General features: G+C 41.0%; 2 protein-coding genes across 3 annotated transcripts in view; both read right to left on the bottom strand.

Moving 5' to 3' along the window:
* Positions 1-736, bottom strand: part of fer1l6 (fer-1 like family member 6) — a 45,648-nt gene extending 44,912 nt beyond the window's left edge. The window contains exon 1 of the mRNA XM_061793275.1: positions 549-736. Coding sequence (XP_061649259.1) covers positions 549-583 — 35 coding nt within the window. The 5' untranslated portion in view covers positions 584-736. The remainder of the gene's footprint in view (positions 1-548) is intronic.
* Positions 737-1,314: 578 nt separating this feature from the next.
* prkag3b (protein kinase, AMP-activated, gamma 3b non-catalytic subunit) overlaps positions 1,315-21,236 on the bottom strand; it is a 31,441-nt gene continuing 11,519 nt past the window's right edge. The window contains exons 5-13 of one of the 2 annotated variants that reach the window (XR_009791226.1): positions 10,374-10,432; positions 10,184-10,229; positions 10,026-10,080; positions 9,814-9,940; positions 7,892-8,057; positions 7,082-7,119; positions 6,759-6,905; positions 4,836-5,412; positions 1,315-4,121 (exon numbers count right to left, since the gene is read on the bottom strand). Coding sequence is in view for 1 of the 2 variants with exons in the window: in XM_061793274.1 (XP_061649258.1) it covers positions 4,012-4,121; positions 5,319-5,412; positions 6,759-6,905; positions 7,082-7,119; positions 7,892-8,057; positions 9,814-9,940; positions 10,026-10,080; positions 10,184-10,229; positions 10,374-10,432 (842 nt within the window). In the remaining variant the exon portion in view is untranslated. The remainder of the gene's footprint in view (positions 4,122-4,835; positions 5,413-6,758; positions 6,906-7,081; positions 7,120-7,891; positions 8,058-9,813; positions 9,941-10,025; positions 10,081-10,183; positions 10,230-10,373; positions 10,433-21,236) is intronic. The other variant, XM_061793274.1, reaches the window with a different exon arrangement.

Here is a 21,236-nt window from a genome sequence, read left to right as displayed (position 1 = left end):
TAAAGACGTTTAAATCAAGTCCTCCCTGACAGTGTCAATTAAAAGTGAGCATTCATTTTAAAGACAACATTTTTGATACCTCTTAGATTTAATTAATGGCAGGTAATTGCCACCTCAAAGCAGCAAGTTTTCAAGAATGGAGTCATCATGGAAGACTAAATATTCAATTCCCACCTGAAGGGGCAAGTTGGATTTGCAGAAAATAACTGTCACCAGTCTCTATTTTAAGTCCCCCCAAAAAGCTGTTAACCAAGGAGCTTTTATTTATTAGTTTCTCCTATTTTTAAGATGACAAGATTAGAAGAAAAAAAATTCCATTAAACTTAATGGAGGAGTGGGTCATTGGCAAGAAAAAGGGATAACATATTTGCCTACACACTTTCACTGAATAATGCAGGCATTTCACTGACAAAAATTCAACTTTTTTTCTACTTTAATCTAAATCGGGATTTTAAGGCCTTGGTGGGGGTCTGTGCTCTGTGGGTTTCATTCTAGTAGTATTAATACAAATTGTTCAAACAACTGTGCACCAAAGACAAGCTGCTCACCGCCGTTGTGTTGCAGGACTCTCTGTAGTGTCCATCTTGTTGTATATCAAGCTAAAGAACTTTTACTTGATTCATTTCCTTTGGTCACCAGTGAATAATACAAAAAATAAACAAATCCAACTAGTTGTAGTGGGAAATGATGCCGATGACTCCTTTCTTAATGTCGTCAATAATTAGAAATGGACTTTCCTCCACTTCAAAACACATTGTCCTCCAAATCAATTACCTTCATACTGCCCTTTTATATTTATACTTAGTGCTGGTCAAACCTCCTCCTCATACTAAACAAAACATTTCGTGTTGTGTTAGATTGTGATTTTAACTCATGGACCTGCCCTCCTTTTCTATACCAGGATGAGTCACATGCATAACACACAATGTATCACAATCTACAGCAGGCTATAATGCCAAGTGTATCACCAAGTTTATAAATGTGAATCCATAAACACATTAAAATGACCATTCTGTGTTAGCCAAGTGTATCACCAAGTTTATAAATGTGAATCCATAAACACATTAAAATGACCATTCTGTGTTAATTAGTCAGACTCTTACCTGAGTGCAGGATCCATGGCTTTGGGTGTTTGCAGTCAGCATCAGCAGCTGGATGGTGCCTGGATCATGTGGCTCACACAATGTCAAAGTTACATCATAACGAGACATTCAAGAACAAACGCCAGTCTGGCTGAGTGACTGATTGCCTCTTATGTTTGTCCAAAGCCAATGCATTCCCATAACTCCTTAATTAAGAGACAGAGACAGTAACTAAATTGAAATGTTTACTCTACAACTTTTTTTGTACAATATAGCTGTTCGTAACGTCAATAGTAGTAAGCTATAGATGTAAAAGTATCACGTGTATTACAGTACAATTGGTAATAGAATAGTAGTTGCGATCATGAAGTGATTATATGACACTAAATGACACTGTGTTGTCCTTTTCAGGCCTTAAAAAAATAACATTCTTCTCAAATACCAATGCAGAAAATTACATGTGGGTGTAACCATGTGACCAGGATATAAGAAACTGTCAAGTTAACAAACCCTCCTATTGTAAACAAAGTCAGCCCAGCTCACGCTCATACAGACCATCTGTGATAATAACGCAAATGCAACCCCAATTCCAATGAAGTTGGGACGTGTTAAACATCAATAAAAACAGAATACAATGATTTGCAAATCATGTTCAACCTCCAACTACCGGAGACAAATTCCTTGTGTGTTTTGGACATACTTGGCAAATAAAGATGATTCTGATTCTGATATTTAATTGAATACACTACCAAGACAAGATATTTAATGTTCAAAGTGATAAACTTGATTGTTTTTAGCAAATAATCATTAACTTAGAATTTTATGGCTGCAACACATTCCAAAAAAGTTGGGACAGGTGGCAAAAAAGACTGAGAAAGTTGAGGAACATCCCACAGGCTACAGGTGGGTGCCATGATTGGGTATAAAAGGAGCTTCCCTGAATTGCTCAATCATTCACAAGCAAAGATGGCGTGAGGTTCACCTCTTTGTGAACAAGTGCGTGAGAAAATAGTCGACCAGTTTAAGGACAATGTTCCTCAACCTACAATTGCAAGGAATTTAGGGATTTCATCATCTACGGTCCATAATATCATCAAAAGGTTCAGAGAATCTGGAGAAATCACTGCATGTAAGCGGCAAGGCCGAAAACCAACATCGAATGCCCGTGATCTTCGATCCCTCAGGCGGCACTCCATCAAAAACCGACATCAATGTGTAAAGGATATCATCACATGGGCTCAGGAACACTTAAAAAAACCAATGTCAGTAAATACAGTTCGGCGCTACATCCATAAGTGCAACTTGAAACTCTACTATGCAAAGCAAAAGCCATTTATCAACAACACTCAGAAACGCTGCCGGCTTCTATGGGCCCGACCTCATCTAAGATGGACTGACGCAAAGTGGAAAAGTGTTCTGTGGTCCGACGAGTCCACATTTCAAATTGTTTTTGGAAATTGTGGACGTCGTGTCCTGCGGGCTAAAGAGGAAAAGAACCATCCAGACTGTTATGGATGCAAACTTCAAAAGCCAGCATCTGTGATGGTATGGGGCTGTGTTAGTGCCAATGTCATGGGTAACTTACACATCTGTGAAGGTACCATTAATGCTGAAAGGTACATACAGGTTTTGGAGAAACATGTGCTGCCATCCAAGCAACGTCTTTTTAATGGACACCCCTGCTTATTTCAGCAAGACAATGCCAAACCACATTCTGCATGTGTTACAACAGTGTGGCTTTGTAGTAAAAGAGTGCGGGTACTAGACTGGCCTCCCTGCACCTGTCTCCCATTGAAAATGTGTGGCGCATTATGAAGCATAAAATACGACAACAGAGACCCCGGACTGTTGAACAGCTGAAGCTGTACATCAAGCAAGAATGGGAAAGAATTCCACCTACAAAGCTTCCTCAGTTGCCAAACGTTTATTGAATGTTGTTAAAAGAAAAGGTGATGTAACTCAGTGGTAAAAATGACGCTGTCCCAGCTTTTTTGGAACGTGTTGCAGCCATAGAATTCTAAGTTAATGATAATTTTCTAAAAACAATCAAGTTTATCAGTTCGAACATTAAATATCTTATCTTTGTAGTGTAGTCAATTAAATATAGGTTGAACATGATTTGCAAATCATTGTATTCTGTTTTTATTTATGTTTAACACAAGATTAGACCTTTTTATTTATTATATGCATGAACAGATAGAATTTAACCTTAGCGGCTGAACACCCTTTCGGTGAAGGGCCCTGAAAGACCACTAGACAGCTTGATTAAAAAAAATATATATATTTTTTTTAAATAAATACCACCAATTCCTAATTATATATCTAAAAAAATAAAATCAAGACATTGCAGGTGGTGAGAGCAATATAGCAAGGCATATGCTGATGATACTTGCACAACAAAGAGTCAACAAAAGCCAACATTCAGTTGTAAGGTTTTGACACATCAATACAAGACTTTAAATTAAGAACAAATGGAGATATACTGTAAGATATAAGATGTGCAACACTTCGCAAGATGATTCTGATGATTAAGTTATATATTAATGTATTGTTAGTGAACATGATCGTGTCAGGGGGAGTGTTTTTTACATGGCTATGAACTATGGAAAAAGGGTTTTTACAGTATTTAAGATATTTTTTTATTTTTATTTATTATTTTTTATTTTTTTTTTTGCATGGTAAAATTAGTGTAGGTGCCTTTAAAAATGAAAAAAATAAAATGAATAAATCTAAAGGCCAAATGTACAAACACACACATCACATGGACCATTTTACAAGAGTTATTTGTTTCACACCATATAATTCAGTCTGAATAGAGATGATCACTTTTCTGTCAAGCTCCACTGACGTGATGCATTTAATAAAATAACATTTCTAAATTAAAAAGTTGATTGAAGTCCAACAGTCTTGTTTTCCTTCACATTGATTCTCATTTTCCCATGGTGAATTTAACTTGGGTTTGGTTGGTCACATGTTCAGAAGCACTCTTCTCAGTCATCTCATTTTCCTGCCACTTGAAAACATGATCACTCATAAAATCTAAAAGATAAAAAGGAGAAAATTGATGAGAAATCCTTCTGCAAAAACAAGGTATAACTCGTGCATTTACAATACTTTTTTTGTTTGTTTATTTACTAAAAACAATCTGCTTGACGTCCAAGCGTGCTCTTTACTTGCAGAAGCAGAGCCCAGAAGGTGGAAAAAAGTGAGCACCCTTACAATGAAAGCATTTTAATTCATGGAGACAGCAGCTCTTACACTGTACTGTGTTTTATGAGGCACATGGACACATCAAGAAAGACAAATCCCCTGGATTGTCAGCAAGTCCAGAACCTCCCCGAACACTCCATTAAGTGCTGCTTGTCAAAAGCTAACCCTTCTCTGTGAATCCAACAAAACTAAGTGAATCTGATTTTATCATAGAAGAATTAGTCAGGAGATTTGCTGTAGTAACGCATCATGATTGTTTGAATTCCTGAAATTTTGCTTGTCTTTTAAGATGCGTTTTTCCAGAAAAGGTCTTGGAGGCTCCACTGTACACTGACGACCAGTGTATAAACTACAGTTGTACCTTGACTTACAAGTTGAATTTGTTCTGTGACCAAGCTTAAGCGACAGTCTGTAACTCATACATTGGGGTTGTGGCACTCATAAGTCCAGGTACCACTGTACTGATACGTCACGACAGGAAGAAATAGTCTTAATGGACAGATACTATACACGCTTATGACGGGTTTGCTCGGGGCTTCCTACCTGCAAGGTGAGAGGCCGAGGAACTGCTAACATTTTCTGCTGGAGTCATGAAGGTGTTTGCAAGAGCTGCAGATGTGAACACTGGCTTGGCTTCACCATTACAGAAGGTGGAGGCGCTTTATTTTTTTGGGATTAAGTCAAAAGGTGCACACAGTGCAGGTGTTGTAAACAGGCAGTTCAGGGTGTAGTAGCATCAAGGTAGAGTAGCAGGCTGGATGAAGGTTGAAGCAACCTGGAGTCACTGCTTTAGATGTTTTTGTAGAGAAATATGTTTTCTTGACTTTGGGGATGCTAAAGTTTGGGGATGGAAAAAGTGGTCCGCACATAAGCCACTACTGGAGAAGATGGCGCATGGACCACCAGAAACCAATTGTGGCCTTTGTGGATGAGGAGTGGGCCAGCCACACATCCGGAGTGGGACTGAGAGAGAAAGCAAGGCGCACGTATGGCGGTGGTGGCGTTAGGTGCACAGTGCGTCAATACCTGCTGGGCTAAGGACCAGGGCCTGGAGGAGGTCCGACAGTGAGACGATCCCTCTCACCACATCCTTGGCGTCAACCAACACCAAGCGATGCACCTAGCAAAGCCACAACACAAGTCAACGGGACATTACTGCTTCATAGGAACAGCTTTATTTGCCAATATTGTATATCTCGGCTATAGTTGAAATCAGATGTTTATATACGCTATATAGAAAGACACACACTTTTTTTTTTCTCAGTGTATGACATGAAATCAGACCTAAACGTTTCCTGTTTTAGGTCAATTAGGACGACCAAAATTATTTACATTTTGCTAAATACCAGAATAATGAAAGGATTTTTTAGGGCAACTTTTCATTACTTTCTTCAAAGTCAGAAGTTTACCTACAGTAAAATTACTAGGCCTTTAAACAATTTTGGAAAACCTAAATGATATCATTTCTTTCAAAGCTTCTGATTTAAAGTGAAAGAAAGTGAGAAGAAATCAGTCAAGATATCAGGAAGAGAATTGTGGATTTGCACAAGTATGGTTCATCCTTGGGTAATCCTGATTGATCTAAAACTGGATTTAGTCTGATTTCATGTCAGATAGTGAGAAAAAAAGCATATGACTTTTATAATAAGTTTGTAAAGTTCTGGTTTCAACTGCTGGCTTGTTAGGCATGAGGATCTACAGTATCTATCACATCTGTTACGGTTATAGTATTTTCTGGCCATCAAACTGTATTGCCCTTGTGTTTGTATGTTAATCTGTGTGTGCTGGTGCCTTGCTGAGAATCTCTAGCTGCTCCTCACTGATTGGTGGCCCTGGTCTCCGACTCAACCCGACAATCGATAGCAAGGAAAGAGGCGTGTTCGATTGGATTCCAGGACCACCATCAGCCGCACTCGTTAATCACCACTGGGTTCAAAATGGGCTAGTTAAAAGAATATCACCACTACCTGGCAGCAGCCTACAGATGGGGGAAAATAATCCAGATCCAACTAGTTTGCTGCCTAAAGGGACAATTTGTGTTGTTGCTGTCTAATAACAATGCAGGTATGAAGAATATCATCACTACTTGTCAGGAGTCAGCAGAGGACAAAAGTAATTCAGGCCCAACCAGTTGCACAATGAGTTACATTCACCAAAAGCATTGTGATGAATTTCATTTTGAATACAAAATTATAAAATGTACTTTTTGCACATTATAAAATGATGCTTGTAAAAGCCCCAAAGTCAGCTGGGATAGGCTCCAGCTCACCAGAAACCATATAAGCAGAATAGAAAATGGATGAATGGAGACCTCTTTTGAAAGCATGGACACTCACAAACAATGAATTTACATGACTTAGCAGCCACCAGCAGACGGAGGAAGTTAATTCAGGCTCGACTAGTTTGCTGCCTAAATGAGCAGTCGTTGTGTAGTCGAAAGAATACGGGGAAAAAGAATCCTCTTACCTCAGCTTTAGCAATCCGGTCAATGATGGTCTCTAAGGTTTCATGAGGATAACATTTGAGTACTCCTTCCATGCAGCAGGCTCTGGAGGCAAGAGCCTCTGTCATGCTCATGTCCAAGTTGTTGTAGTTCTTCTGGGCTGCGAGATTCTTTCATACAGACCAAAGCAGAGTTATATTTGGAGGGTTAAGCAAGTTGAACCTTTTCATGTACGTCTGTATGTGATAAGATGCGCAATTGCTTGTTTTGAGGCCTCAAATCCAAATACATGAAGTTGCAGTAACATTAAAGAACTTGCCGAACAGTATGAACTTGTGAAACTTACAATGACATCAAATCTGGAGTATAGCGCCACCACTTTACCTGAGAAAGAAGTAGAGAAAAAAAAACATTAACACTGGAAATGCACGGTCATACATGACCATATTGTATTGCACCAGACATTCTTTAGATTTTTTTCACCATGAATTCAAAAACGGAGTGAAGCAGCTCTACCGAGTAGAGAAGCTGTTGAATTACAGTTAAAAATATTTGTAATTTCTCAAAATAGAAGGAAATAACATTTTGGCCTGAAGTTGAGTCAACTGGTTATGCTAATTCGCTAACCCAAACTTTGAACATTTATAGCAGAACTTCACATTGTACCTGCTCGATGAGGACATGAGACACAAGAAACACGACATTGATGTTTAGAAGAAAACCCAATTTTATTTACATCTTAAGAAAATGCCAGTTTTGCTGTAGCCCCTTTTCCACAGCCTGTTAAAACCAGAATTGTTGTGTCTTTTTCAGGTCACTGTTCTGTATAAACGTCACTGACATGGAATGTGGGGTGTCTGCAACTTTCCGGCTTAGGAGGACATATCAGACACATGCACCTGTGTGTGAGGGTATTCCGTAGAAGTTACACAATAAAAACTCACTTCTCCAGCCCTGTTTGTGATTATAAAAAATTGTCACGGGTTATCTGATGTGTAGCCGTGTGATAGCTCACACAGTTGCTGCAATATCCTGCTTCGCTGGGTTGTGTGTAAAAGGGGCAGGCTGATGAATATCAGATCTTATGCTATGACCCTGATGCTGCGATTTAGCAGGATCTCTGTGTAAAAGAGGCTAATGCGGATTGGTGAACTACCTTGCTCATTGACGACAGGCAGAGCAGACACTCGTCGCTCCACAAAGATGCTTAAAGCGTCATAGACCGACGCAGATTCCTGCACTGTTGCGATCTGCTTAAAGGTACCGATAGCCAGCTGACTGATCTGTTTCTGCAGGAACCACGGCTTTGGAATCATAGAACCCTGGTGAAGGAGACATATCAAATAAAAAAAGACAAAGACTTTATTGTGTGCCCATACCGTCACTTGAACATACAGGGTGTCCCACAGATCACAACACACTTTTTTTAATTTATTTTTTTTATTTCATTTCTGGTATCATTTGGAAAGATGTGAGGCCATCATAGCTTCGCAACTTAGGCTTTGAAGTTTTTCTAAGCATATCAATTTCCTTGCCCATGGAACGCCAATAGACATTGGAACAGCGTTGCAAAATTGCCGCCTGGCAAGAAGCTTTTCTGTCCCAGACTGCAGTTCAGCGCTGGTTTGTCACACTGCTCCAAATAGTAGTACAATTTACACTATCCATGGTAAGATTCTCAAAATAGGATCTGTTCTTGACAAACCATGCAGTGGAAGGCCTGCTACTACCACTGGTATATACTGATGAAAAAACAGAACTCGAGAGCAGGCATTCGCGCAAAGCCAGGGAAAGTCTATCCGCAGGGCTGAAGTGGAATTTAGTGTCAACAAGAGCTTAATTAGCGGATGCTTGAGTAAGTGATAATGATTTACCCGTACCGACTTCAGGTTGTTCGAAGATTATGATGCTCTACAACCTGAAGCCGATATGTGTAAAGCTTCTCAAATTAGTGCTCAACTGCAGTCAGGGACAGGAGTTCTATCTATTGTCGCATAGAGCTCTGAGCAGAAGGAATGCACATGACGGCGGTGTTTAAGAAGAATACGACACAAGTCTCTGGAATCTGGAACATGCTATTTTTGGTACAGTAACAGTTTTTTTTGTCAAGCTGTTCGTCTATTGTGAAGGTGTCAAATTGGTGGCCCGGGGGCCAGATCCGGCCCGCAACATCATTTTATGTGGCCCGCGAAAGCAAATCATGTGTGCCGACTTCATGTTTCTTGTGAAAATACCAAAATTGGTGTCTTTACTTGTATATTGTTGAGATATTGCAAGCATTTTATGTTACCAATAACCATTTTGAAATAAATGTAATAATAGTTGAACATTTTTTATTGGCTTCTGATTTTAAAAATAGTTATCCATCAATTTGCTGTGTATATGTCATTATGTAAGGTTCACAGACATCACTGATGGTGTAGTGGTACACTCGCTTGACTTTGGTGCAGGCAGCGTGGGTCCAGTTCCCACTCAGTGACGGTGTGAATGTGAGTGCGAATGGTTGTCCGTGTCCATATGTGCCCTGCGACTGACTGGCGACCGGTTCAGGGTATAGTCCGCCTTACACCCAAAGTCAGGTGGGATAGGCTCCAGCGCCCCGCGACCCTAACCAGGATAAGTGGTGTTGAAAATGGATGGATGGATGGATGGATGGGGTCACAGTCATAACGGCCCTCCGAGGGAAGCCATAACTACAATGTGGCCTGCGACAAAAATGAATTTCACACCCCTGATCTATGGAATAGGAAGCACCCTAATTCCTCGCGGGTCATGAAAGCCACCCGACTTGACTCGCTTACTACAACAACTGATTGTCACCACTGACCAAGCACACCAGTGTGGTAAGTCTGGATAAAATGTAAAACTTACTACTACTATAACTATAACTATAGTGGGCGTTTTAGGCCACGAAAAAAGTACAAAACAATATTGTTTTACTGTACAGTCATACAGGTGCATGGCCCAAAAAAATAAAGTAAAAAGTGCTGCACTATAACGGAAAATCGGCTGCAACGGATGTCACCCTGCACCTATTAGTCCATTAAATCGAAGTTCCACTGTAATTGTTTTTCTTACAAATATGTGGAGGAACTTGAGGATGCGCTTGTGTGTCAGGATATGGAGGACGTTCCCTGATGCCGGGTCGATGACAGGAAGTCGGTGTATCTTGTTCTTTAACAGTGAGTAGATGGCATCAAACAGACTAGAGGGAGGATAATATGGTCTTTAAACAAATGTCCAACAACTTTTACCATTTAAAAAAAATGGGGGGGCGGGGGGGTGTTGACCTGGCCTCGGGAGTGATGCTGATGAGCCTGTTGGTGGAGTACTGCAGATAGATCTCTGCCAAAGGGAAGCAAATTCACAGCTTAAGTGAAAATGAAATTTGACGACAAGCACTGCTTTTGGCACGCCATTATTACACTCTTATGTTATATATACATGCCTCGCCACGTCTCTATCTTGTGCTCCTCCAACTCATATATCTGAACCTGTAATCAACAGAAATCCATCAACTGGCTTGTTCATTGGCTCACTGGTTTGTAGAAGAACATAGACGGCAACACAACCAAAGACATGCCAAATGTAAACACCCTGTGCATTTAGTTGATATAAAAAGAAACGTGTTGACTCACCAGAGGAGACTTGTAATAACGATGGAGAATGTTGATGAAGTCTGTGATGGTCAACATTCCTGCATGCAAACATAATTTCTGAAAGATAGGTTTTACAGTTCAACTGCAGAACACGTCTGGGCTACATGAGGGAGCTCTCTGGTCTCTGGTCACTCACGTTGTCGAAAGGGTGCAGGGGTTACTCGGTTTTCAGACATCAACGACACACGACATTTTAAAGTTTCAAAAAGCATGCGATGTAAAAATATGTCCTTATGAGGCATGCTCAGTCACTGCCGCATTTACTGTTTTTCATTTGATTGTTTAATATTTATGGACTAAAAGTGTTTTACATACATTTATTTACTAGAATTATGACTTCACAACTGTGTTAGCATAGATTAGTGATTTAGACTTATACCTAAAAATTCAGGTATTGTCACCACCTAAGAAAAGAAACGTCATAAATCGAGGATCCTCTGCATTAGGACAACAAAAAAATATGATACCGTACTCAGAAAATAAAGTTACAGAATTACGACAGTTTTAATTGCGATTTCAAAGTTGGAATTTTCTCAGAAAACAAGACATTTTTACAAAAATGAAGACATTTTATGAATGTACTCCCATAAGATTTTGATACGCAACTTTTTTCTTGCATGAAGACTTTTCTTGTAACATTACAACTTTATTTCCTGAAAATATTCTTGTATCATTGCAACATGTCTGATAAAATTATTACGAACATGGAAAGTGTTTTTTGACAACACCATTTTTGTAAATATTTTGACTTTCCTCTCAAAATATTACAACTGCATTTTCACAATTTATGCCACTTTGTCAGCATTGGTCTAATACGCCATACTGTTTTAGAGCAAGCAAACCAAGCAAATATTCTGACCTTCAACATACATTTAGTCAGATTTAGTGACTGAAAGCGTGTCATAACGACCTCTGTTCAACTGAGTCTCTGCTCCCACGTCAACACACCCCAGTCTAGTTCAGTGTTTCACAACACAAGGCACCCATTTTACATTAGGACAACCACACAGCACGAACAAAAATGTCACAAAAAGTCTGAATACTGGAATAATGATGATCTTGTTTCAATTTACTCACAAATGGACCATATGCATGGCAATACATTAAGCATTTCTGGTCCAACATTCACATGGCATACACTTTCCACTGAATATGATGCAAAATACTGGGACACCATCTGACTGTAAAATAACCTCTATCATTAGATGTGTGATAACCTGGAGTTGTGGAAACCGTGTATTCAATAGTTTGGTGCAAGTACTTTAAAATTCAAAGTTTTTACTTGTCAAAGACGAGGAAAAAGCTCCTCCAGTCAACACTGTGTAGTGCTGCTATGTTGACCAGCAACTCAGTTTTGAGTTATAATACGTTTCCCATGATGTCACTGTATATTTACATGCCGACCAGAAGTTAACACACCACGTTACAATTACTTAATTCTGCGCGCACTGAGTCCATTCACTTACCCAGTCAGAAATCTGGGCCTGTTTCATTGAACACAAATCTGAGATACTCACAGGAAGTCATGATTTATTCTGTTGTAGGAATGGCAACAGGATGTATTTGCAATTAAGAAAAAATTTGTAGGCAACTGAAGTGAAATTGGATAATTTCCCACAGAACCCTTGATGATTTCTTATGGCACAGGAGGGGGCCAAGGCACCATGGTTGCGAATCACCAATAGAGGTTGCCTGAACCACCATGCAGGGTGTCTTTTTTTTTTAAAGGAGGTCAAAAGCCAGCATGGTTAGCAACTCAGCACAAAATGTATACAATGCAAAGAAAAAGTATTTGCCCATTTCCCCATTTATCACACTAAATGTCTCAGATCTCACAAATACAACCACAAAGGTGGATTTGCTGGAATGTTTTGGGTCTTTGTCCCGCTGCATAACCCAACAGCGCTTGAGCTCACCATCAGGAATTTCTGGTAGATAGAAAAATACACTGAACAAAAATATAAACGCAACACTTTTGTTTTTGCTCCCATTTTTCGTGAGCTGGACTCCAAGACCTAAAACTTTTTCAAAATACACAAAAAGTCATTTCCCTCAAATATTGTTCACAAATCTGTCTAAATCTCTGTTAGTGACCATTTCTCCTGTAGCGTACATTGGTTAAAATAAAAATTTAATTAATTTGGAAAAAGATACAAAGGAAGGTAAATGCCTGCGTTCACTTCCAGGTTAGTCAGATTTACGCTTTAATGTTAAAATCTAACAAATTTGTCTCGTAAAGGGGCACCACCTCACTTTTTATGTATAAAATTTAGGAGAAGGCGACGACAAACCTTTTATCAATCTCATAATCTAAATGAAACACGAGTTCTAGATGACAGAGGCTTACTTACACTCAAAACACACACAAAACACAACCAAGAGTGGAATTTTATTGAGTATTTAATAAACTCTACGAGGGATCTATAGGGAAAAACAAAGAAGGGTCTAACTATAACAAGGAAACATGAATAATGGAGAAAGAAAGAAAATATGAGTGTGAAAAGGGAAATAGAACATCGTATGTTGCTGGGCTAAAAATGTGAATGTGAGTGTTTAATGTGCTGAGTCAGAGCAAAGTTGGGATTTTGTGTGAAACTCGTAATTTCACCAAAATTAATAAGGCACTAATATTGTACATCCTGGTGACAATTGCAATGTCTACTCACGAACGTAGATCAGCTGGTCGGTGGGGTTGTCTGTCTCAGTCGTCTCGGGAAGCACAGAGACAGATTTGGTCGAATGAGAAAAAGGATGCTGAAAAATAAAACAAAAACAAAAGAGGCGGAAGAAGAAAAACTGTTGTTCGTCACGCCTCGTTGGGAGAATATGACCGTCTCTCTCCCGCCTGTTTCCGGGATCCGCTAGCAAGTTCAGAGATCTCACGTTTGGCTGGGAGCATATCTGGTAGCTCAGCAACAACTGTTCTGGAGGCTTAGCGAGCCATGGAGGCTAGGGAGCCAGATCTCCAACCCCAAGGCCCACGGTTACCGAGCCGTGTGCCCGAGCAAAGAAAGGGAAGGGGTGGCCGAAACTGATAGCAAGAGCCAGGAAGCAAGGCAAGAGTGAAGAACCAAGAGAGAGTGACAGAGGAGGGAGCCACCGGTTAAATACCCAGTGGGCGTGTAAGAAGAGGACCGAGAACCAGACAAGGCCACACCCATTAGCTTGAATCTAGTCTACAATTTTGACCCATAAAATGTGTTCAAAATTACATAATATAAAATATTCCCAACTTTGTACTCTTTACTCATAGGTCAAGCATATAGAATGACTGTTTAAACTTTCGTCTTGGCAAATCAACAGCTTATGATTCAATCACATTTCATGCTGCTTGGGGTTTCTTTCTTTTTTTAATTAATTAATTTTTTAACAAAATTTTTTTTTAAAGGGTTAAGCAGAATTGAGGATCTGTATCCCTTTTATGCCGGAACAGTTTTACTGTGTCACAGTGGAGTTTTTAAGCTGCCGCTATGGTTTCTTAGTATTATAATTGATGCTTATTGAGAATCAGTCGATCAGAACAAAGTTTCTAGAGGGGAGAGAGAAAAGAAGACAAAAGGCAAAGAACTAATTGCAAACAGGATGAGAAAGTAAATCGTTACATATCTACATCGTCGTCGTAACAGACTCGAGTGGGCGAATGCTCACATTCGATGGCGTCTGGCACGTTGGAGAGGTGTTCTCTTCGCGGATGAATCCCGTTTTTCACTGTTCAGGGCAGATGGCAGAAAGCGTATGTGGTGTCGTGTGGGTGAGCGGTTTGCTGATGTCAACGTTGTGGATCGAGTGGCCCATGGCGTCGGTGGGGTTATGGTATGGGCAGGCGTATGTTTTGGGCAACAAACACACGTGCAGTTTACAGTGTGGATGGCCTTTTGAATGCACAGAGATACCGTGACAAGATCCTGAGGCCCATTGTTGTGCCATTCATCCACGACCATCACCTCATGTTGCAGCATGATAATGCATGGCCCCATGTTGCAAGGATCCATACACAATTCCTGGAAGCTGAAAACATCACAGCATACGCCCCAGACATGTCACCCATTGAGCATGTCTGGGATGCTCTGGATCGGTGTATACGACAGCGTGTTCAAGTTCCTGCCAATATCCAGCAACTTTGCACAGCCATTGAAGAGGAGTGGACCAACATTCCACAGGCCACAATCAACAACCTGATCAACTCGATGCGAAGGAGATGTGTTTCACTGCGTGAGGCAAATGGTGGTCACACCCGATACTGACTGGTTTTCTGACCCCCTAGACCCCCACAATAACGCAGAACTGCACATTTCAGAGTGGCCTTTTATTATAGCCAGCCTAAGGCACACCTGTGCAATAATCATGCTGTCTAATCAGCATCTTGATATGCCACACCTGTGAGGTGGGATGCATTATCTCGACAAAGGTGGAATGCTCACTAACACAGATTTAGACATATTTGTGAACAATATTTGAGGGAAATGGCCTTTTGTGTATGTAGAAAAAGTTTTAGATCTTTGAGTCCAGCTCACAAAAAATGGGAGCAAAAACAAAAGTGTTGCGTTTATATTTTTGTTGAGTGTACATTGTTTCATGAATCCTGAAGTCGTAAAGCAGCCCCAAATTAGGTCCCCTAGTAGCAGGCTTGTCGGAAATAGACTTACACGGCAATATAAAGTGAATCCGGGCACACAAAAAGAAAAAAACAAAACAAAAACAAGAGCACAAAGAAACGAAGAGTCCCATCAAGAATCAGAGACGTACTGCACATTATAAACTAACATTGGTTAAGCAAAAGACCCACTAATAAACACGTTGAGACAAAACACTATTAAGTATATCAGTTTTAATTTGATTACCCAGAACAGGTTGGGTATATGGAATGATTAGCCATGTTGCAAGAAGTTAGTCCTGTGCTGCCCATGACAAATTTCTCCATTAGCAGAATAATGCATTTGTTGTCAAATGCTAAAATTTATATAAATCTCAATTCTGCTGTCAGTTTGGTCTTTCCAAACTGATCTGAACAGACTACCGGTAATTTGTGTTACTGTTGCAGGATTAATGTTTCATTAAACAAAATGTTGCCATGAAACATTGAAATTCAATCCATCCAACAGTTCTCTTCTGCCCAGCCGAGGTCAGGTCGTGGGGGCAGCAGCTTAAGCAGTGAAGGCCAGATTTCCCGCTCCCCTGCCACTTCGTCCGGCTCTTTCGGAGGAATCCAGATGTGTTCCCAGGCCAGCCTGGGATGTAGTCTCTCCAGCGTGTCCTGGGTTGTCCCGAGGGCCTCCTCCTCATTTTCAGCAGCTTGTATCGGCAATCTTGTTCTTTTGGTCACGACGCACAGCTTGTGATCATAGGTGAGGGTAGGAACGTAGATCGCCCGCTAATTCTAGAGCTTTGCCTTTCGGCTCAGCTCCTTCTTCACCACGACAGACTGATACATAGTCCGCATTACTGTAGACGCTCCACCGAACCGCCTGTCGATCTCCCGCTCCATTCTTCCCTCACTCATGAACGAGACCCCGAGTTACTTGAACTCCTCCACTCGTGGCAGGATCTCTTCCTCGACCCGAGGAGGGCACTCCACCTTTTTTCATTTTCATCGCAGCCGCTTCACACTCGGCTGCAAACCGCTCCAGCGAGAGTTGAAGATCACGACTTGATGAAGCCATCTGAATCACATCATCTGCAAAAATCAGAGATGTAATACTGAGGTCACCAAACCAGACTCCCTCAACACCTCGGCTGCGCCAAGAAACTCTTTCCATAAAAGCAATGAACAGAATCGATGATGTAAAGAATACTCCCTACAAGATGTATCAACTCATAGCACCCAAGAACTGATGACCTTTGCATTTCTGCCTCCTGAACCCTCAGCCATTACATCAGTTCCACAAGACACCGAACATCTGTTTTGACTCAGGTGGACCCATAACAAAATAGAGACTCTCTCAGGGCTATTCTGGTGATTCTCATAACAAAGACCTTTTTGTGTTCACAACCAAATGATCGAGAATCTGGGGGGCTTCCTGACGAGATGCGGCAGTTCGGAATAATTGATAACAATGGATTTATTAGTTACACTGGCCTCAATGGATTTATAAGTTAACCAACCTCCCCATGAACCCGCCAGAGGAATTAGTAGTGACCCTTTTGACATTTTTAAAGTCCAACATGACCTCCCACCGGACTCTCTGGGATCATTAGTAGTGCATGAACGACGTCCGCTGGTGCCCAAGAGTCACTGCAAGCTGAATTCTAGTGTTAAATTTCTGCTTTCAAACAATACAAACCCTGCATGAATGTGAAACAACCGTTGCATATGTTAACCATTATGTGTGAGACAATGCAAAAGCTGGGAATTATTTTAATTTTACATACACTGGGTTTTGACCCACAGATAAACTTAGGGTGAAATCAAATATTAGAGGTGTGGTCTATTTTCCTGCAGTGGTCTTTTTGCAACTCCCTAAAAGTACAAAAGATCGACTTCTCTTGTTTTCTCTCTCTCGTTTTCCTGCTACGCCAAGACCTTGGCTTCGGGCCAAAGCCCCCTTCTCACCCCCATGCCACGAGGGTGGGCGAGTCCCATCGGGAACTATTATCCTATTGAATGTAGCAACCCTTTTAGAGAACAGAGATTGATAAAGTGTTTTTTCATCCGTTTCCCTAAAAATTACAAATAGAAAAAGAGACGCGGTGCCCTACACGAGACAAAGATAACTTTGATTGTAACCTTCTAACATTAGTTTGAGTTACCTCGGAGGAAATGCAGGCGTTTACTCTCCGACCCATCCATCCATCCATTTTCTGAGCCGCTTCTCCTCACTAGGGTCCCGGGCGTGCTGGAGCCTATCCCAGCTATCGTCGGGCAGGAGGCAGGGTACACCCTGAACTGGTTGCCAGCCAATCGCAGGGCACATACAAACAAACAACCATTCACACCTGTGGGCAATTTAGAGTCGTCAATTAACCTACCATGCATGATTTTGGGATGTGGGAGGAAACCGGAGTACCAGGAGAAGACCCACGCAGGAACGGGGAGAACATGCAAACTCCACACAGGCGGGGCCGGGGATTGAACCCCGATCCTCAGAACTGCGAGGCAGACGCTGCAACCAGTCTCTACCGTGCCGCACTCTCCAACCCCCCCTCTCAAAATTATTTACGCTTTTATCCAAACCAATATATGCTACAATGCCAAAGGGCAACCTTGGCGGAGTCCAACTCTCACTGTAAACAAATCCGACTTACTGCTGGCAATGGGGATCAAACTCTGACACCGGTCGTACAGGAACCAAACAGCCCATATCAGAAGGTCCGGTACCCCATACTCTCAGAACATCCCCCACAGGACTCCCGAGGAACACGGTCAAATACCTTCTTCAAGTCCACAAAATATGAAGAGTGGTTGGTTGAACTCCCATGCACCTTCGAAGACCCTGCTGAAGGTGTAGAGCCGGTCCACCAAAGCTGCATTCCACTTGGCCAGCTGGTACCCATCAGCTGCCTCCGGAGTCCCACTGGCCAAAAAGGTCCAATAGGACTCCTTCGTTAGCTTGACGGCATCCTTGACCGCTGGTGTCCACCGACAGGTTCGCCACGACAGTCACCGACCACCTTACAGGCACAGCTCTGGTCGGACGCCTCAACAGTGGAGGTGCGGAACATGGTTTTGTACAGAAAGTGTTTAACAGTTAAAGTGGTGTCATTTTCAGTAGTATATAGTTAAATTGGTGTTGGTTGTAGTCGTTAAATTACTAAGGCCAAATTACTGAGGCTTTTGGTGACAATCTGGCCCCCTTACTCAGAATGATATTGCAGATTAATATATCTTGCAGGCTTAATTTCATATGAATATTATGTTGGTCCACACGTTGCTTTAGCTACATAACATGCGTGATTACATTGTTGCCAATTAGTACGGTTTAGGAATACGGTGAGCGATTCTCAAACTGGGTTTCTATTCCCATCCCGCCCAGGCTGGGGGAAAAAGTGTCCCGGGAATCATGGACAGATTCGCCCAGTTGATGCACCGTGGGGAGCAAGCCAGCTGGCAACACAAATTTCATGTAACCCAATGATTAAAAGAAAATAAATTTCATGCTCTTTTGGACCATAATTAATGGAGTAGTTAATAACCTCAAAAAACAAACTAAAACTTTAAACGAAGACAAAAAGAACAGAGTCAGGACCATCGGTCATTTTATACTTGGGACTATATGAGTCCCGTCACAGTGGACATCATGGAAACAAAGAGTCCCAACCCGGGAACATTGAGTCCCTGCAATTTATCACAGAATACAGATACAATAATCCTCCGCAATATCACGGTTTTTGCTTTGCGGTCCCGCTATATTGCATATTTTTACTACAGGTGTTACACTATTTTTTATACTGTTTGTTACAATATTTCTGTGTTATCCATTGCTCGTGTTCTCTCGCAGTACAGTGGGGCAAACAAGTATTTAGTCAGCCACCAATTGTGCAAGTTCTCTCACTTAAAAAGATGAGAGAGGCCTATAATTTTCATCACAGGTATACCTCACCTATGAGAGACAAAATGAGAAAAAAAAAAAATCCAGAAAATTATAGTGCCTGATCTTTAATAAATTAATTGGTCTCAGTAAAATAATTATTTAATCACCGACAAACAAGGAAAATCTATGGCTCTCACAGACCTGTAACTTCTTCTTTCAGAAGCTCCTCTGTCCTCCACTCGTTACCTGTTTTAATGGCACCTCTTTGAAGTCATTATCAGTATAAAAGACACCTGTCCACAACCTCAAACAGTCACACTCCAAACTCCATTATGGCCAAGACCAAAGAGCTGTCAAAGGACACCATAAACAAAATTGTAGACCTGCATCAGGCTGGGAAGACTGAATCTGTAATAGGTAAGCAGCTTGGTGTGAAGAAATCAACTGTGGGAGCAAATATTAGAAAATGGAAGACAAACAAGACCACTGATAATCTCCCTCGATCTCACCCCGTGGGGCCAAAATGATCACAGGAACAGTGAGCAAAAATCCCAGAACCACACGGGGGGACCTAGTGAATGCCCTGCAGAGAGCTGGGACCAAGGTAACAAAGGCTACCATTAGTAACACATTACGCCGCCAGGGACTCAAATCCTGCAGTGCCAGACGTGTCCCCCTACTTAAGCCAGTACATGTTCAGGCCCGTCTGAAGTTTGCTAGAGAGCATTTGGATGATCCAAAAGAGGATTGGGAGAATGTCATATGGTCAGATGAAACCAAAACACAACTTTTTGGTAAAAACTCAACTTATTGTGTTTGGAGGAGAAAGAATGCCGAGTTGCATCCAAAGAACACCATACCGAATGTGATGGGGTGGAAACATCATGCTTTGGGGAGTATTTCTGCAAAGGGACCAGGACGACTGATCCGTGTAAAGGAAAAAATGAATGGGAGCATGTATTGTGAGATTTTGAATGTCAGCCTCCTTCCATCAGCAAGGGCATTGAAGATGAAACGTGGCTGGGTCTTTCAGCATGACAATGATCTCAAACACACCGCCCGGGGAACAAAGGAGTGGCTTCGTAAGAAGCATTTCAAGGTCCTGGAGTGGCCTAGCCAGTCTCTAGATTCCAACCCTATAGAAAATCTTTGGAGGGAGTTGAAAGTCTGTGTTGCCCAGCGACAGCCCCAAAACATGCTGACTGCTCGAGAGATCTGCATGGAGGAATGGGCCAAAATACCAGCAACAGTGTGTGAAAACCTTGTGAAGACTTACAGAAAACGTTTGACCTCTGTCATTGCCAACAAAGTGTAAAAAACAAAGCATTGAGATGAACTTTTGTTATTGATCAAATACTTAGTTTCCACCATAATTTGTTAATAAATTATTGAAAAATCAGACGTGTGATCAATATGATTTTCTGGATTTTATTTGTTCTCATAGGTGGGGTATACCTATGATGGAAATTACAGGCCTCTCTCATCTTTTTAAGTGGGAGAATTTGCACAATTGGTGGCTGACAAAATACTTTTTTTGCCCCACTGTATATTATGTGTTTAGGCCTGGCATCATAGCAACATTTTTGGGTCGATATATTTTCTTAAAAACTATCATGACAAACGACATTATCGATGTTTTTTATGATATAATGATACAATGATATTAGAGCATCATAATTCAAGTACATCCTTTTTAAGAACAAGTCACATTTAATTCTAATTCCAAGAATAATGAACATTGACATTGTAATGTAGAACAATATCTTAGATAAAAAAATATAAATCAAACAGACTCAGGCTCTGTTCCCAAAAATTGCACTTCTACAAATATAAAAATTTGGCACAGCGGCATAAACAGTCATTTATGCATTAACAGGCAATATACTGCTAATCAAGCTTTTCAGTTGATTAAGAAAAGGTGCCAAGTAGCAACAATGACAACAAGTTGATCAAAGCAACCCGTTTTGATTCAATATGTGTACTACTTTTTAAGTCTGCAGCCTTTTATTATTATTATTTTTTTAAATGCTGCTTTGTCAACATGTTCAATAGTTCAATCTCTTTACAATGGTAACGCTAACTGTATATAATCTGAGGATAGATGCGCCATATTCACGTTTGTATTTGCATTGTTGGGCAAAGAATTCCTTAATTGCAAGACGATGGTTAACAAGAGATGTCCCACCATTTTTTTTTTTAGTTCTCAGCTGAAGAAATTAGGTGGGATGGCTGGGTATAAAATGGATTTTGTCACTTTGAGGTTTTAAGTTGTGCTGTCTTTGTTGCGACTACATACAAATTTGACATAGCAGCTTGTCGGTGTTCGCGGGTTGGCCGCGTTCATCTGGCTTGAATCCAAAGTGTTCCCACATCG

Source organism: Phyllopteryx taeniolatus, chromosome 12 (assembly GCF_024500385.1).
Source record: "Phyllopteryx taeniolatus isolate TA_2022b chromosome 12, UOR_Ptae_1.2, whole genome shotgun sequence".
NCBI lineage: Eukaryota > Metazoa > Chordata > Actinopteri > Syngnathiformes > Syngnathidae > Phyllopteryx > Phyllopteryx taeniolatus.
Note: the sequence above shows the minus strand (reverse complement) of the source record. Positions and strands in the feature narration are given on the sequence as shown.